Source organism: Sylvia atricapilla, chromosome 8 (genome assembly GCF_009819655.1).
Source record: "Sylvia atricapilla isolate bSylAtr1 chromosome 8, bSylAtr1.pri, whole genome shotgun sequence".
Classification (NCBI taxonomy): domain Eukaryota; kingdom Metazoa; phylum Chordata; class Aves; order Passeriformes; family Sylviidae; genus Sylvia; species Sylvia atricapilla.
In genome coordinates this window covers 3,013,560-3,032,466 of record NC_089147.1, presented here as the reverse complement: position 1 = coordinate 3,032,466, position 18,907 = coordinate 3,013,560, and the positions used below count along the sequence as shown (strand labels likewise).

The 18,907-nt window shown below is 44.6% G+C and overlaps 1 protein-coding gene across 1 annotated transcript in view; it reads right to left on the bottom strand.

The window, feature by feature from the left end:
* Window positions 1-18,907, bottom strand: part of ADAM12 (ADAM metallopeptidase domain 12) — a 160,331-nt gene that overhangs the window by 50,976 nt on the left and 90,448 nt on the right. The window contains exons 6-10 of the mRNA XM_066324428.1: window positions 10,835-11,018; window positions 6,909-6,974; window positions 6,032-6,103; window positions 4,392-4,561; window positions 2,510-2,594 (exon numbers count right to left, since the gene is read on the bottom strand). Coding sequence (XP_066180525.1) covers window positions 2,510-2,594; window positions 4,392-4,561; window positions 6,032-6,103; window positions 6,909-6,974; window positions 10,835-11,018 — 577 coding nt within the window. The remainder of the gene's footprint in view (window positions 1-2,509; window positions 2,595-4,391; window positions 4,562-6,031; window positions 6,104-6,908; window positions 6,975-10,834; window positions 11,019-18,907) is intronic.

The window sequence follows — 18,907 nt, the reverse complement described above, 5'->3', positions numbered from 1 at the left end:
CTAATGCCCTGCTCCTGGTACTCTGAGGGTGTTTGGTCACTTGGTTCAGAGAGCCACAGAAGGGTTTGGGTTGGAAGGGACCTCAAAAATCATCCAGTCTCACCTTCCTCTGTCCCAGGCTGCTCCAAGCCCTGTCCAGCCTGGCCTTGGACACTTCCAGGGATCCAGGGACAGCCACAGCTTCTCTGGGCACCCTGTGCCAGCCCTGCCAGGGAACAATTCCTTCCTAATATCCAATCTAAATCTCTCCTCTCTAAGTTTAAAACTCTTCTCCCTTGCGCTATGTGCCCAGATAAAAAGTCATTTTCCTCTTCTCTCAGAAATATTTTACTTTCAAATCCATGAATTCAGTGGGCAACCTTTGGAAACAGAAGAATGAAGACTGAATCACGTCAAAGTCTTGCTTTAATGTCAACTTCTCTTTGGTTTTTCTATGACAGTACAGAAACTTCAGAGGGAAATGGAATGATAAAGGTCTTGTTAAAGCTTCTCACACTCACATGGCTGCTCTCCCTGCTTTGAGTTCCTCTGGAAATTAATGGGAGACAGGGTGTCACCCACTGAGAGAGCTCAGCCCTATGGAAAAGAGACAGGCAGGCTCCCAGGGAGGCGTGACAGAGGAATTTAGATCATAAAGCAGAGCTGACTAACTGCAAAAAGAACCAGGAAAATCACATCAGACAAGAGTCACTCCAGATTTTGTATTCAAATGTCATTTCTGACGCAGTCTCTCATTGTCTTTTCTTCCAGAGCAGGTTTTAGAGTGTGGGAGCTTTGGGTGTTGAGTGCTGGGGGTGGGATGGGTGAGAAAGTGGCTGAATTATGAGGTTGGCCAAATGTTCATTTGTGCAGTTTTGGGACACCTGAGCCCTCACCTTCCCAGGCTAGGAGTGATTCATTCTTTCACAGAGTCACAGGATCTTTTAGGTTGGAAAAGGCTTTTAAGATCATGGAGTCCAACCATTCCCCAGCACTGCCAAGGCCACCACTGCCCCATGTCCCCAAGGGCCACATCCACATGGATTTTAAATCCCTCCAGGGATGGGGACTGCCTCCACTTCTTCCCTGGGCAGCTGGGCCAGGGTACAGGTACCAACATTTATAAATATGTTTTGTCTCTGCCTGAATCAGCCTTTGCTAACTCAGGGGATGGTTGGGCAGCTGCACTTTTGGGTTTTGGGGTGAGTGTTCGCCTCGTTTCGATTTGGTTCCTTTTTGAGGATTTGCTTAAAGAGCTGGAGATAACATTCCTGGTTATTCTGTGCAAGTTTCAAGTTAATTTGCACCTCAAAAGCTTAAGTTCACTGACAGAAGCTTCAGCCTGGGTCAGGATTCATCCACAGACCCTGGGTTTCTCCTGGACATATAAATCAGTCCCCTCTCTATGAGAATGTTCTTAAGAAATGCTGATCCTTGTTTTCTTGTTACTGGAGTGAACTGTTTGTAATTATTTATCTTCAAAATGCCAGTTTCCAGAGCGAAGAGAACTGACTTGGCAGTAAATTACACTGTGGAGTATTTTAAATCTTATGTTAAAAATTAAAAGGACAAAAAAGTCATCATTAAGGGCATCTCTGACTGCAGATAAAGCCAAGGCAGTGACTGCAGGGCTGAGAGTCAAACAGATAAAATGGGGCTGTCTGCCCCATCTGTGCCTTTACCAAGACTTGGGGGTGCACTGGGAGACTCCTGCAGCTCCTTCTTCCCTTTTTCCCTTCTTTTCCTTTTGTACCTCTCCCCAAGGTACCCAGGGAATAATTGTCACAGACAGCAATTACAGACTCAGCTTCTCAAGCTACCAAGAGCCTGAAACCTTTGTCTTTTCTCCAACTTTGACACAACTTTTCCCAAATTACGTGTTCCGTTTTAAAGCCTCTTCCCTCCGTCTTAGCACAAAACACTGTAAAGGTGAAATCTAAAAATAAACATAAAATCAGAAAGAAAATACATCAGAACCCCTTCCGGAAATTGGACAAGATGTTTGCTCTTGTGTTCACCATGTCTTGCACCTAACAACAACAGAAATACCCTGGGAGAGACTCAGGTGGAATAAATGCTGCCATTGTTTGTTCTCTGTCTGGCAATGCAATAAAACCACTGCTGCAAAGATGGAAAATAAGGCCTAACACAGGAAACTCTATAAATACAGAATAAAATCAATATAATAAAAGATTCAGGATAGACTGCTGCTGCCTGTAACACAAGAATACCCAAGTGTATAACAAATACATCTTCTGGTTCTCTTCCTTCACAGCACCTCGGCACCTGGTGCAATAACAATTAGAGGTATAAACTCCTTGCAAAGAGGCCCTGCTATATTTTAATGCAGTATTTTGGGGTTTTTTTGTCACTATGGAAACTATCATTTACAAGCAATCTGAACGGGGATATAAACAATGGGGAGATGGAAGGTGGGACAAATGGGGGCTGATGTTGTGGCTCAGGAGGCAGGACTGCAGAGCCTGAGGTGGTGTCACCCCAGGTGGAGTGCTGGGCTTGCCCCACTTACCATGACGACCCCTCCAGACTGCTCTGCTGTGCACATGCTCATGATGGGAGCCATGCCAATGGTGGTCCCCTGGAAGTACACCCCGCTGCAGGAGAGGAGACACAGAGTCACCAGTCAGGGCCAAGACACCTCCCTGTCCTTCCCACTTTTGTGTTTTGGCCAAGCTCCAACAAAGACCCCGCTCCTGCTCCTGACATTTGCAGGCCTAAAGCAATGGAAAGCCCCAGATGGGCTGTGCTGACTTAGCTGAACTGAGCCCCAGGGTCTCAGCTCTTGGAACAGCCATTGGATCACCCCACTGGATCATCCCCCAATGGATCATCTCCAATGGATCACCCCCGCTGGATCACCTCCACTGGATCACTGGATCATCCCCCAATGGATCATACCCATTGGATCACCCCCATTGGATCACCTCCACTGGATCATCTCCAATGGATCACCCCCGTTGGATCACCTCCACTGGATCACCCCCCAATGGATCATCTCCAATGGATCACCCCCGTTGGATCACCTCCATTGGATCATCTCCAATGGATCATACCCATTGGATCACCTCCACTGGATCACTGGATCATCCCCAATGGATCATACCCATTGGATCATCCCCACTGGATCACCTCCATTGGATCACCCCACTGGATCATCCCCCAATGGATCATACCCATTGGATCACCCCCACTGGATCACCTCCATTGGATCACCTCCACTGGATCACCCCCCAATGGATCATACCCATTGGATCACCCCCGTTGGATCACCTCCACTGGATCATCTCCAATGGATCACCCCCATTGGATCACCTCCACTGGATCACTGGATCATCCCCCAGTGGATCATACCCGTTGGATCACCCCCCTTGGATCACCCCATTGGATCCCCATTGCATCACCCTCATTGAATCAGCCCCACTGGATCACCCTCTTTTGTTTTTACTGCTGCAACAGGACCTTTCTTCCCTTCCTCTGTTTCTGCTGACTGAAGTTGGGAACAGGCATAAAAATAATGTCCCTAACTCAAAGAAGGGTTATTGTAATGCAAGGGGAAGTTTATGTGCTACTTGTGATGATGCACAGCCTTGAATGCAATAATTCCAAACAAAGTGTTATTATACATATAGAGCAATCAAATATCTCAGGAGGGACAGTCTGGAAAGGCTCAATTTATTCTTGTTCAGGTAATGTAAGAAGTAAATAACTCCTTTTAATTACTGGGACATCAGGTGTGTTTATCTGCTCAGTATAAAGAATAGTCAATTGATCAAAATAATACCTATTCAAGAAAGAGGTGTTGCTCTCACTTTTTTTTTTTTAAGAGTGCTTTTCCTTTCACAGAATCACAGACTGGTTTGTGTTGACAGGGACCTTTACTCAATTACTTTATTCCAAGAAAAAGCAGTAGGGTAAAATAGGTTTTTGGTTTAATTTTTAAACCACGAATGCAAATGAATTGTCTAAATTAGACAGCATTTTAAGGCATAATAAAGTCTTTTTGTTAAGAAATAGGCTCCACATTAGGGTCAGAGCAGGACTGGCTTTTCCAGTGGCAGTTTAGACTGAGGCCAGTCAAACAACCAGTTTACTGGTTGTAAATTCACACCCTGAGTAAGCAGCAGGTGAATACAACCCACTGCTCTACACGAGTTTTACCCAGGACAGGCTTCAGGCACCAGGGCTGGGAAAGGAAACTCACCTGGAGCATAAGCTGAAGGGTGGTTTTGGGTTTGATGTTGGCAGAGGGGAAAGGCAAACCCTCAGGAACACAGATATTCCTTCCAGCAGCTTGGCAGCTGGGGAAGGACTCAGCACAGCCATCCTGAAATCCCCCAAATCCCCCAAATCCCCCAAATCCCCGCGGGTATCAGACCCAGAGTCAAGCCCACCTGATCAGCTGTGCATTGTCGTGGGCTTTCCGAGGCAGGAGTTTGAGCTTTCTCCAGTCCAGAAACTCATGCAGGCTGGTGAATGGGTCTTGGGAAATGGAGCATTTATCCATGTCATTCCACACTTCCACTCCCACCAGGGCCACTCGGATATTGAGTGGCCTGTAGAACTAAGGAGAAGAGAAAAGTAGGAAATATGTGTCCAAAAAACCATTTCAGATGAGGATATTCAGATTAGAATATTCCAATAAAAGCATAATGCATTCTTTCTTTATGAAAGGTTGAGGAACCTTTCATAACCTTTAGAGGTTAAACCAATTTCTTCTTCAGGGAAAAACACCTGACAGGACTGAGAAAAAATATTCCCAAGACTCCCAGAAAACAGTTCTGACCCAACTCAGTACCCATAAGGACTCCAAGAGATCCAGGGATTTCCTGCTTTTCCGTGTCCTACTCCAATTCCAGATGGTGAGGAACTGTGTTGTGCTCACAGTAACAGCTGAAAATGAGCCAGGGCCATCAAGTCTTGCACAGAGCAGATAAAACCAAGTGATTTTATCTATTCCCCCACCAGCAAATGCCATTTTTGCTGCAAGAAGGGAGCCAGAGCAACATCAGCAGAGCCACGACAACAATTCCAATGTGAGAGTAATGTGAGGAAAGAGTCAAGGATTGATCAAGTCCAGATCTGCCTGACAGGCTGAGGAAAACACCCAGTAGATCTTTGTCTTGTTCCTGTGCATTCCAGCCATTTGCATAACGTCGGCATTTGCTGAGCATAAATTAGGCATGAAACAAAAAAATACATTACAAAATGCAAAATTAATTTTGAGCAGGTAACATATAAACACCTGTCCTCTGGCAATAAGTCAGCAAGACAATTATGGATGAGGTAGAGGTGTCTCCAGCAGCTTGTTTTTAATCAGGAATGCTTCTCCTTGAGCTACTGCCCTTGAAGTATCACTTGATAAGTTCTCAGACAAATTAAGATGCTCTCGGTTATAATTTCACTACTAGAGTCCTAATATTTTCTGGCCATGCAGCCCAACAAACATAAACTCTAATTTGTTCAAAAACCACTCTAGAGGACTCTTAGCCTTTATTGTTTACTGTCAAGGAATTATTTCAAGACCTAAAAAAGTTCAGGTTATGTCTCTCTCTTATTGCTCTCACTCAGCCATCAACTCTGCTTCCTTGTTTTTAATTCTGCCATCTTCCTTGGATTACACATTTTATTAACTGGTTTTTTTTACAGGCTTTTGTTGGCCTTACAACTGGGCCTTCCCTTGTTGCTGCAAATGACTTTGTTCTCTGAATTCCTCTTCAAGATAATCCTCTTTTTTTCTATAGGCTGTTCCATAAGTGATTATCCCCACCCACTTCCCTGGTGAATAAAATCTCAGGGCTAAATTGGGCTTTTTTTCTTAGGAATAGATCTTTACATCCCATATACAGCAGAGCTCATGGCTTCGTGTATCAAAAGGCAAGTGAATTTAAGGTTTAAATTTGCCTTTCCTGGTTGGAGAGAAGCTTTGCTGTGGAATACTGGAGTCCCAGGAAAGCTGCAGGGTCAGCTCCTTCAGCATCCTCCAGAAAGTGTGGTAAGGTTGGGAAAAGGGGAACAATCCTCGTGTTCTTACCTTATCAACGTAGTTTGCGATTTCTATCAGCCTCTGCTTAATTTTTTCCACGTCTTTGCCTTGTCTCTGAAACTTGGAACGTAAAGGATCAATGTACCAGCAGCACAAATGTCACAGAGTCTCCCCCAAGAGGCAGCACATCAGGGATGTTTGGGAATTAGGGTGCAGCCAAAATCCACCAGCAGACTCCTGCTGGGTTCACAGGACCACAGGCTGTCCCACAAGAAACACAGACTGGGGGATTTTGGTTCTCGTGGAAAGATTTTAAAATCTCCAAGTGTTACACAGGGGTCTTTTCAGGACTGGTGGCTTGGGGAAAAGTTCCTCTCTTAGAAGGTCTTGCAAAGAGTGATTGCAACTCCCTGAGGAGCAGCATTCAAGGGAAAAAAAGAGAAAAGGCAGCAAAATAATTCCAGCCAAGATTCAGATCTTTGCCATTCAGCTCACTGGAACATTTTTACAGCCAGGGCTGGGTATTTTGAAGCTCTCTTTGCAAACCATCAGGAAGGCAGTCGTGCTCCACGGAATGTGATGGCCAAGCACTGCTTCAGAAGCACTGACAGCCCCACTGGGGGCACAGGGAATGGCAGTGAGGACTTAACTCACTCAAGGAATGAATATTTGCCTCCTCTTCCATCCTGACGCTGTTATTTCAGAGTCAAACTCCTTCTGAAGTATCGCAAGAAATTTTGCAAGCGAGTGCCATCATTGTCCCACCTCAATAATTCCTTCCCTTGCTCAGCCCTAATTAGGGAGGATGATTCACCTCAGAAAACCATCACATTATTGACTGCAGCACCTTCTTTGCAGCACCATGGTAACTGAACTGAGCTGCCCCTCTCCTGCTCACATAACTTTTTATTTTGCAGTTCCTTACCTCGCGATTATCTGCCACAATAACAAGCTCCACGTACTTCGTTGTCTTCAGAGTCTCCCTCTTGTACTGTCAAAAAAACCCAAAAAAAACCCCCATGAAAAGTCTCCTTTTATTTTCAGCCTTGAAACAACAAAGTGCTTGCAAGAGGAAACACACAGTGTCTAAGGTTTCCTGCATTTTACCAAGATTTTACTACATACAAATTTGTATAGTGTATTATTCCTCCTCGTGGAAGTTTTCCTCACAAAACCTCTCAGGATTTGATCACAGAAAGCAGGAGAGAGTGGTGCAAAATCTCTCTGAACCTTTCAGCTTTCTGCAGTTGAAACGTTTGAGTTATCTTTCCTCACAGGAGAATATCCCCTCTAGCAGAAAGACCTCTGCTATTTCCAAGGCACGTTTAAAGGAGAGATGAGGTAACTTCTAACAAACATTTCACACAATAGACAAACTGCTTGCTAAGAAAAATGAGAGATAAAGGGATATTGAGTGAAGCAGAGAAGAGGTCAAGCAGTCAACTGATGAATTATGTAGGAAGAAAAACCCCAAAATAAAATAAAAAAAAAAGCAGAACTAAATGTCACTGTCTGGGGAAGCAAATTAATACTTGAAAAATGGAAGGCACACATTTCATTTTGTATCTGCATATTCATATAGAATGCAGGCTTGAAAGAATCATAATGCTTAACTGAGAAAACAAAATCACTGAAGAAAGTGAAATGATTTTGTCAGAGTACAAAACACACCACAGCTCCTTTGCTCCCCTAAACTGAAGTGACCTATTAGTGCCTGTAAAAGTTCTGTGAGTTACAGCAGCAGCATCCATCCTGTCATTCCCTCCTGGTGTCTGGACGAGGACATTTAGGGAAAAGAGGTCTCAGCAGAAGAACTGATCTTCCTGCCAGAACTTAGAGGGCTTAAACAGATGTCTGACCTACAAGTGACCACGATGTCTTGAGCTGCAGCAAAGCTCTTTAACCTAAAACATGACTAAAGCTTTCCAAGGGAAACTGCTCCAAGGCAAACTCAGAGATCCCCTAAGCACAGCCAGTGCTGGACATCTCCTTCCAGCCAAATTTCACAAAGTTTTCTTGACATTATCGAACTGCTCCTCTTCGTTATCCGCAGATTAATGATTTTGATGTTTTGCAAGAATTAGAGAAAAGTGAACAATGCAATCTTTAGCATCTGACTTTCAAACTAGTATTTAATAGTGTTGCAAACTCCAACAGCTTGGAAAAAAAGTTTCATTTGGACAATATTTATGGATGGAGAGAGGAGTAAAAGCTTGCTGTTAATGAACTAAACGTCAAGGATGCAAACACTTGACAGGATTACACTTCTCAGGGGCTCTGGCAAATGAGCTGAGGTGGAATCTTTTAAAACTCCTGGTGTTGTCACTCAGACACGAGTGAGGTGCCACAAAAGGCCACGTGGCTGTGGTTTGTGATGGAATTGATCTCTCAGACACTAAAACTCTCCCATCCTGAAATTTATAATGAGGTCCTGAAGAGAAGCGTCTCCCAGGTGCCCCTCATCCTCCTCCAAGTGAAGAGGAAAAGATGATACAGTAAAATGTGAGTTCAAAGGTCCAAGGAGAGCTCTGTCACATCAGTCAGTTTAAAACACTTCCCTCTTACCAAGAGTAAAAAACTGTTTGGACTGGAGTGAGCAGCAGAGAAATTGGCTAGCAGGTATAAAAATCACATGAGCCTCTGGTGACTGACTTGCATAACAAATCTGTTCCTGAGATTTGCCCAAAGGCTGTGTGAATTCCTAGGATACAATATTTATTTATGAAATGTTCCTAATTATGGCTCCTTTCAGCTTGCTTTCTGCAAGGTTTAACTCACCTTTGCAGAGTTAATCCTTCAGAAGTGAAATGAAGAGTCAGTGACACAGCCGTGGGAGTTGGGGGACAAAGGGTTTTGTTCCACTGTGTCTTTCCTCTGCTTCTTCCACACCTGATCCTGTCACCAACCTGCTGTCCCAGCAGCTGTGTCACCCCTTCCTCAGCTTTTCCTGCCTGGGAATTGCCACGGTTTGGATGGACACTGCAGCCTCTCTCTCTCCGTGCTCTAAAAAATCACCTGCCTGGTCCTGGTCAGCAGCACCACCAAAATGGCTTTTTTGTTCTTTGTGGCTACAGAGAAAAATTCCCCTCCTGCAAGGTCTGTCCTACGCACCAGATGTTCTGCAGGGTCCCATCTCAACAGAGCTCAGTGGGAGATGCTCCTTGGTGCAATCTGAAGGTGCAGTGAGCCAAGAAATGACCCAGTACTCAGAGAGACCCCGCTCCATGGGCTCTGCAGCACCCTCAGCATCTCCTGTCCTGCCCCACTGAGGCTCCAGTGGGATTTGGGAAGTTGAGTCTGCTGCTCGTCCCACCCTCCATCTGTACCTGCGTCTAACCCAAAGGCCCTTGGTGATATGCTGATTCCACATTTCAGCTCTGCTCAATAAGAATTTTGTGTAGGTGGCAGAGGGAAGAGTCAAGGGATGAAACCAAACAAAAATCTTCCCCCAGACCTGTCAGGAAGCCAAATATTTTCATCATGCCCTGAACCTCAGACCAGATTTCTGCTTAATTCTGTCACCCAGTGTGATTTGGAGCAGCTTTATATCTCCCCACTTTGCAGGTCATCTTTATTCAACGTGCCCACTGACAGACTGCTTAGTGACAACACTGAAATCTGAAAACTCACTCCACACATTACATTTGACAGCTTTCAAAATTCCTACATTAGAGGCTTAACCAACTTACTCATTAAATTTATTGTACCTATCCATGTGATGTGACTGTTGACAGGTTTTATAATTATGTCCACTGAACCACAGCAAAAAATATTTTTCAGATATTTAAAGTGAAATTTGAGGTGTAGTTGATGCCACCAGCAAAATGGGAGAACCATAAGGGTAATAATCAAATGGCTTTGATTGTGTCAGTTTGTTACGTGCACACATTTTATTTCTTCATTGCATTGCCTGCTTCAATGGAATTCAATCAAAGTCATAAATAATTTGGGGAAACCTTCATAAAGTTGCATTTCCCATGTTTTCCACCCACACACACTTTTAGAAACGCACTTAATTCTTATAACTTTACATGCAAAGGCTAATGCTCTAGATGTAATATTCCTAAAAATATAAAATAAATTAATTCCATTGCATAATTATATCTAGAGGTGTCACTTGGGTCGCTTTCCTTAACAAGGGACCTGATGCAAAGACTGAGATGTTCACGCAAGTACAAATCCCCACGTGTGACATTCAATAAATGCTGATGGCAGATTTGTATCATTATATAATTCCTCAATACCCAACCCAGCCTTCTCTACGATCCTTATCCGACATTCAGATGAATTTGTACAGCACTTCCTCTTCATGGCTTTTAGCTCATTTAATTTTCTAATTTCCATTAGATGCATCTCACGTGGAGCACATTTCTGCCCAACATCACAGCAGCTCCAAGGATACATCTGTAAAATAACAGGCTGAAAATTTGTTTTGTCTGCCTAAAAGACTTTGCTGCTAAAATATAAAGGCTCCAAACCTGGTATTAGCAAAGTGTCCCAGCTATCATGTTCTCTTTCATCTTGGGAGGGCAAGAACTTTTCCAGACACTGCTCAGTATTCTTAGGGAGCCTTAAATTCTGGTTATAACCATACAAGAACCAAAATATACGACCATAATATGAACCCATAAACTTTCCTGCGCTCAAAAGGAAGCGAAAAGCAAGTTATGCACGGAGAGTCCAGGAAAAGCAATAAAGCTTTAACAAATAATTTCAAGGCTGCACTTCAGCAGACGGCACCGAGGGACGCCGAAGACGTGGGTTACGGTTTTGCTCAGCAGAGACTCTTGTGGTGGGCAGTAAATGGAAATGCTTCCAAACAAACACAAAAAAAGCACATCAGCCACCTACCCTGGCAGCTGGAGGATGCTGTGAGGCGGCTCTGGCAGCAGCCCCCGTGGCAGGGATGTCCAGCTGGTGGCCACAGGATCCCGGGGCTATTTTCAGATTCTCCGCTCGGTAGATCTTGTGTTCGCCTGCAGCACCTTCCAATGGCTCCAGAATGTAGCTGTTGTTTTCAAACACAATAATTCCCCTGGGACACAGGAGAGCAGAGTGGGACACGTGGTTTTCAGCAGCTTGTCTACACCGGAGTTACACCAAGTTTAATAATGATGGAGTAGGAGAAAGCAAAACACTGATTTACAATGTCACGGGCGAGCAGAGCAGGAAACATCAAAGCTGTACATTTGTCACTGCAGCACACACTAGACTTTAAAGGAACCAATGGCTCACAGAAATTCGTCTCTTCTGAAGTGCTGCACTGCAGAGCAAAATGATATTTGTGTTTTATTTGTTTGCCGTTCTCCCAGTGATGCATTGCCCACGGAGCGAACCAACGCCTGGAGAAACGCTCCGGGAAGTGGGAAAACATTCATTACAGTGTGCAGCTGCAGCACAGCACCTCAACCAAACCCTGACATGAGCCTCGGCCCCGCCACATCAAAGAGGCCTCACGGTGTCAGGATGGATTATTAAATATTGCACAGCAGAGTGAAGCTCAGACACAGGAGGAGGTGATTCCTGTTTCGCTCATTTTACTGCCCAAAACAATAATTTTGACAGCATCACCACCTGTTCCCTGAGGAACTCAGGGGTTTTGAAGTGAAAGCTCTCTTGATGAATTCTTTAAGCTACAGCCTGTAAGGGGAGAGAAGGAGGGTCCTGCCCATTTGTCCTGAGATGCCACAGCAAAACAAAGGTGACAAGAGGCTGAACATGAGCCAGGCTGGGAGAGCTGGGGGTGCTCACCTGGAGAGGAGAAAGCTCCAGGGGGACCTCAGAGCCCCTTCCAGGGCCTAAAGGGCCTCTAGGAGAGCTGGACAAGGGCATGGAGCAACTTCATTTTCTTAGTGTGTCTTTTTGGTGTTTTACAAGTGTCTGCCCTTTTTATTTCTGTCTGTGATGTGACCAAGGTAAGATATGACAACCACTGTGAGACCAGTGTCGCTGGTTTTTAAACAATTTCCCAGAAAGCTAAAAAAAAGAAGGATGAAACAGGAGAAAAAGGACTCAAAAGCAGGTTAATGATACAATGAAGACTGATTCAAAGTTATAATTAGGAAAAAGCTACCTTAGTTATCCTATTATTAAGAAGATATGATGAAGAAACTCAAAGCCTTTGGTCTGCTAACGAATTAACTGAAGCATAAATAGGCTGGTTGCACAATTTTCCTTCAGAGCACCATTAACACCAGCTCAGCCAAGCAGGCATTTTACTGGTGACTGGAACAGCTAAAAACCCAAGAGAAAAAAGCAGCCTGGAAATCCACGATACCAAACTCTGTCCAAGAGCAGTCCCAGGAGCCCGTCTGACTGACCTGAACCACAGCTCAGGGTCTGACCATTCCTCTGCAGCTCCCTCAGCCCCCTTGGCAGAGCAGGGGAGACACATCCAGCCATCACCCTGCGAGCTGGGAGTGATGGATCACGGCTGGAAAAGCTGGGCTGGTTTATCCCAGCACCCCTCTGGCAGCTCCAGGCAGGATCCCAAAATTCTCCTGACTGATGGCACACCTCGGGCAGGTGAGCCAATGATTTGAGTAACCTCACACCTCCCAGCCCTAAATCACTGTCAGAGCTGCCCTACTCCTCGGAGGAGTTAGGAAATCAGGACAATATATTCCCTTTAAACCAAAAAAACCATCAGCCCTGTAATCAGCACAATCAAATCAGGACTGTTGTCTTTGCCTTGTGTAATTAATCATTTAATTCTGGAGGCAGGAGCCCATTAGTCACTGCTTGAAATGGGCCAGCCTGACCAGCTCCCCGTGTTGACAACTCAGAAACGACAGAAAAGCATAAAGGGGTTGATTTCTAATGCTAAATTTGCCCTTTTTAGAACATTCACTTTCAAAATTAAAAGCTTGAACAATTTCCTTTAATTACTTAACTAGAATTACTTAACTGTATCCCGAGTAGAATTCTCTCAATTTTAATTTTTTAAAAAACGTTTTCAAGTGAGCATCTTGTTTTTGGGACTTCATATCCAAAATGTGCAACATCAAAGCCACATTTCCAACGTATCCCTCGTGTACCCAACCTCTGCCTAAAAGAACTGAAGAACCATTTCTTCACCTCTCATTTCCTTTAGCTGCTGAGGGTATGGACAAATGATCAGACCCCAGAATGATTAATCTGGCTTTTTCCTGAGTATACCAGTGTGATTCCCATCCCAAAGGACAGCGTGGGCCTTTAAGGACAGTCTCACTTTGCTTATGGAGCAATCCCAGGATAAGGAAAATCTGCAGATTTGGCATAAAAAAAAAAAAGAGACTTTTCATTTAAGGCACACTTATCCCTTGAGTGCTGCCTACAGGATATCAGCACTTGGCTTGTGACCATCTGTAACAAGATAATGAATATCAAATATGAATTTTCTTGGCCAGCTCTCTGTTTTTGGCTAATTTTCTTCTCCTCCAATTGCATTTTTCCCCCCATTGTGCCGTGCCAAGGACAGCACCTTAAAAATGTAATGAGCCAAGAGTTATGGTTCCTTTCTCTTTTTTTTGTTTTGGTGTGAACAATACCCACCAGTCATTCAGGACTGAGAATTTGAGGCAAATAAAATAAATCCACAGCTACTGGTTCCTTCCACTCTCCTCAGGTGTTTCCAAGAAGCCTCTGCTACTCCTCCACCATTTCTGTGTCTCCCTCTTCAGCAGGGTTCTCCCACCCTCCTGGGTCAGCCCATATTCCCAGAAACTTTTCTATTTTTCAGGAGCCACTAGTGTTAAACAATGTAGTGTTTGCCAGCATGACAAAGAATATATTAATGTGGCAAATGGTATATTAAACTACAGATCCCCAATCAAAAAATATACAAAGAACCCCAAAGAGATTTCAGCAGGTCCTTGAGACCAGTCTGTGGGATTTCTATCAGACAAAAGACTACCGGAGTTCTCAGGATTATTAATGTTTGAGGAGGGGGGAGAAAAAGCAATATGGAGTATTCAAATTTTAGTGTCAGGTGTCTAATGCTGTGTTTTCCTTGGTCCCGAGCCTACAGATGCTGGGAAGTCAGAAAGATTTGCAAATGAGGCAGGGCAGGAAAGCCAAGAGACAACTCCAGCCCTACCTGAAATTATCCCTCTGTCTTCTCCATCACTGGTAGCAGAGAGGAAGGGAAAATATCCATCCCCAGAGCACGTCCAGACAGCAACTCCCAGGCTCCAGGCCAACTGGAAGCAGCTCCAGTGTGGTCCTTCCTGAGCCTGGCTTAAATCTGACTCCAGCTCTGCTCAGGGTTTGGTCCCTGCCTGTGTCTGGGGTCAGCAGCAAACCAGCCCCATCCACATCCCAGCTGCTGCACCCTGCTCAGGGAAAACTCACGGGGGTCCTGTCCTCCCTTCTGAGCCACGTGGACACCTGGGGAATGTCTGGATGAGATTTGAGAGCTCTCCCCATCCCAAACAGAAATTAAAACATAACTCACACAATCCCACATTGCCAGGAATCTCTCAATCAGGGAAAGGCAATTTAATGGAATAATTCCACTTTTTAAACTGTCGATAAAATCAAATATGATTTTTTTCTTTTTTTTTGCCTCTTTAAAAGTAAAACCCAAACAGAACCTAAAGTGAGGCCAGTCATATTTCATAAATCAACAGGCTTTAGGAAATCTCAAAATATAAATGGGATTTTTCTTTTCCAACTTGTCAGCAGCAGCAAAGGTCCTGCCAACATAAACCATCAACACATACTTGTCTGAGAAATTGTGATGCTGGAGCAAAACTTGGCTGGGACAGCACTATATGAAACTATTATACATTATTCTGCTGCACTGTAGAGGGGAAATTAAGTAAATTGATAAACCTGAGATCCACGAGTGCAAATTAAACATTTGGTTTTAATGAAGCTCAAAGTTCTACTCATTTCTAAACAATAATAATAAAAAGCTCTATTACCACTGGCAGAGGAATGTAGATGTCCTGAGCTGGTGAGAAATCAATTAGAGGGTAATCCTGCTCACACACTAAATATTCTAAATTCTAAATATTAAATTCTGCCCACTGCAGTGCTCCTGGTGCCACCTGAAAACCTCCAGGTCCTTCATCCCACAATTAATGTCCAGCTCCACAAAGACAAGGGCTGATCCCTCAGCTCTTCCATGGATTTCAGGGAATTTTAGGTGAAGATGTCCCAGAATTGGAGCCTTGTGACTCTGGAGTGAGGGCTGCTCAACAGGCACCATCTCAGGGGGAGATCTGTGCACTGAGAGGGCATTTTTATTTATTTTTATTATATATTCTACATTCCCAGGGCTCTCCATAACAAATTCCCAGGCAAGTAAGCAGGCAAACAAACAAAAGAGGAAGAAAAATGAAGTGGTGAATGAGGACTTCACTTTTAGGCTGTTTTAATAAGTTGCAGATGGATGCTGTGGGGATAAATGAGCAGGATGATCTATTGACTGTTTTTCTAATAGAGCTGATATTTAGATTTTTTTTTTTTCCAAATGGTTTGGTCATTCTTTAACTTTAAAGGACTGGGAAATACAGAGAATGGGAGTCTGGAGGCAGATGTGCTCCTGTCTCCACCACTGCCCCTGGTCACCTCTTCCTCTTGCAACAATTCCCCACCTCTCAAATGGAGGAAATTTCAGTATGCACAGGAAAAAAAAAAAATCTCTCCTGATGAAGAGCACAACAGGAGAGCCAATCAATCCCATTCTCCTCCTACACTGCACAGCAGGATTCTATTAAAATGGCAAATCTGACCCAAATCAAGGCAGGGCAGCATCTCAAAGGGTGGTGGAAGCAGTAGCACCACTGGTTTTACATCTCACACGAGTGGTGGAGGTGTTCTCACACAGACACATCATCACTCACTGAGCTTCTCCCCCAGCCAGTGCCTTTCATGAACCTGAAAATACATTCTCTGAAAGGGAATTATGGCCAGAGACTCCTGCAGCACACACTTCATCCTTTCTCTCAGTGCAGAACACATCTGTCCAGAGTGGGTGCAGATCGAGGTGAAACTTTAATTCCTGGAATTCCAGCGAGGAGTTACTTGAATGGGAAGAGAAAATTCAATTTCATGGCCAGCATTTGGGCTGTAATGAGCAGTAATTGTGTTGTCAGGAAAAGTGTCACAGGAAAGGAAAGGAAAGGAAACGACAGGAACGGACATGAAAGGAAAGGAAAGGACAGAACTGGAATGGAAAGGAAAGGAAGGAAAGGAAAGGAAAGGAAAGGAAAGGAAAGGAAAGGAAAGGAAAGGAAAGGAAAGGAAAGGAAAGGAAAGGAAAGGAAAGGAAAGGAAAGGAAAGGAAAAGGAAAGGAAAAGGACAAGGACAAGGAAAAGGAAAGGAAAGGAAAGGAAAGGAAAGGAAAGGAAAGGAAAGGAAAGGAAGGAAAGGAAAGGAAAAGGAAAAGGAAAGGAAAAGGAAAAGGAACAGGAAAAGGAAAAGGAAAGGAAAGGAAAGGAAAGGAAAGGAAAGGAAAAGGAAAGGAAAGGAAAGGAAAGGAAAGGAAAGGAAAGGAAAGGAAAGGAAGGAAAGGAAAGGAAAGGGAGATACTGGCATGGGTACCAATTTAGTGAGCCCATTTTATAGCACCCTGCAGCAAACAGAGAGACAGGAAAGGAAGGTTCAAACTTGCACATCCCACTAAATGCCAGAAGCAGAGTGGCTGGAGCAGGAGCAGGCTCCAACAGCTGGGTAGGGATCATCCCTCATCCTTGTCCTGGCAGAGATCCCTGTGCACACCGTGGTCAAAGGCTGGACATGATTCTCAGCTCAGAGCACAGAGGTGACCCTGAGCCAGGAGCTGCTGCCCTGGAACAGGCAGCCTACAGGAGCTATGAAACCCCAGAAAGGGAATGGTTTCTAACATGCAGCTCAAAATCCTCCAGGAGTTTCCCAGTCAGATAAATTACAAACCATGCAGGATGTTTATATGAACTAAAAGCTCTTCAGAAAGTATGGAGGGAAAAGCTCACATCCAAACCAGGGATTTTCTCAACAGAGATTTTCTCCTAACTTAGCTTTTAGATGAAATCTCTTCTTCTGCGGGGAAACGATGCTTGAGGAGTTGGGAGGAATTTATATTTCTTTTTTTCACTGGTTCCCCCACTTCCACTCCTTTTTTTTTTCAATAGTTGATGTCTGGAGTGTCACATTTAAATCCCCTCTTCAGCTGACTGTGTCTGGGCTCCAGTGAGTTCAGCCAGACCAATTTGAAAAAATGGTATTGGCAGCCTTGGGTACCATAATTCTGTAATCCCAGTCAAAATGAGCATCTCTTCCATCCTGGGGCCTTCTCCCCATCCCTGCCCCTGCAGACACTGCATCTGTCAGCTGCTGCTGAGGCTGGACAATGACTGAACACGTTCTGGGTTAATTACCTAATAATTGGGTAAAATATCTGAGGTTATTCAAGTGCACTTTGGTGTTTCAGAAGGAAGAGGCCTCCTGGGAGATTTCTCTCCTTAGGCTCCCGAGGAATTTTTGGGAGCACCTCTGAAGCTCCCCCCACCCGAGAGGTCACTGCAGATGCTTTTGTAGCTGCACATTCCCATGCCAGAGTTCTCTGCCAGCCCCTGGACCAGGGAGGTTTGTGCCCTTCTCCAGGCTGCAGTTCTGGGTGTATTCAGCACTCACAGGGAAAAAAAAAATCATTGGAGTCTAAACAAATTTATCACAGAAGATGTGAGCGGTGGCCACAGGCCAAAATTATTTGCTAAAAACTTGAAGAGCCTCCAAGCTGGATAAACAGAAGGGCATTTCCTGAGGACAGGAAGGAAATGGTTCAGCTCTGTGGTACCTTCACCTTCCCACAAGCTCTGACAGTCTAATTGGCTTTCTGATGCAGATGGACACGCAGAAATCCTGATTAGCCATTGTTCCCTTTCCGTGCACTCAGCACTTCCCGAGCCCTCTCTGCCATTCAGCTCCTCCTGCTCAGAGGAGCCAGCAGGATGCAGATTAAGGCATGATTATATTCTCCTCTAACCTGCCTTTCAGGCAGCTCTCAGTGTCAATCCCTGTATTTCTGCCATTGTGCTCCTACGTGAGGTGAGGAGCTCGAACGTTGTTGTGTGAGGATGTAACAGAGCTGAAAAATGTGTATTTGAGAGAGCTGAGCCTCCTTCTCCTCCTCTCTTCATCTCTCACCCCTCTATCTGCCTGACAAACCAGACAAACCTAAGTTTTCAGATTTCACACAATCCTTCCTCATCACAGAACAATCACATCACGTTCAGGAGCCAGAAACACATCTCAGCTGCTCAGCCATGTGGAGAGAAGACCTTGAAGGTGGGGAGAGGTCAGAGCAAGGTTCCTCCAGCTCAGCACCTCCTCTCTGGCCTTGGCCAGGAACTCAGGGGTGGGAGATAAGAGATAAAGGTCAGGGACATCTCAGGGGTTGACAGCCCTGAACTCCCCTTCCCCAGCTGTCACATCCTTTTGGAGTCCATTGATACTCCTCATGCTGACACTCACCTGTGGCAGCTCCAGCCCTTCATTATGTGACTGAAAGAAGAACTTTCCTTTGCTCAAAAGTTTCAGTTGATGTCTCCTCATTTCGAGGTTATGAAGAACACTGAGTAATTGTCCCCTCTCCAGTGTGACACTCAGCCTTGTTTCATCATGCCCCTTTCCTCCGTCATCTCCTTTCAGAAGTGACAAATCCTAGTCTATTTTCTCTCCTGGCATAAAAGCTGCTCCATACCTTTGATCACAGTTTTTTTTTGCCCTTCTCTGTACCTTTTCTGGATATAATTCCTCTTCCTCTTCTGAGATGGAGCAGGGGAGGGGAAAACAAGAACTGCATGCAGGGCTCAAGACGTGAGCGCTCTGTGGATTTATAAAGTGGTAATGAGGGTTCTTGTTTTATCCTCTACTTCTGTCTCAGTAATTCCTGTGATCCCTTTGGCTTCTCCGACTGCTGCTGAGCACTGAGGCTTCAGAGCACACTGAAATGT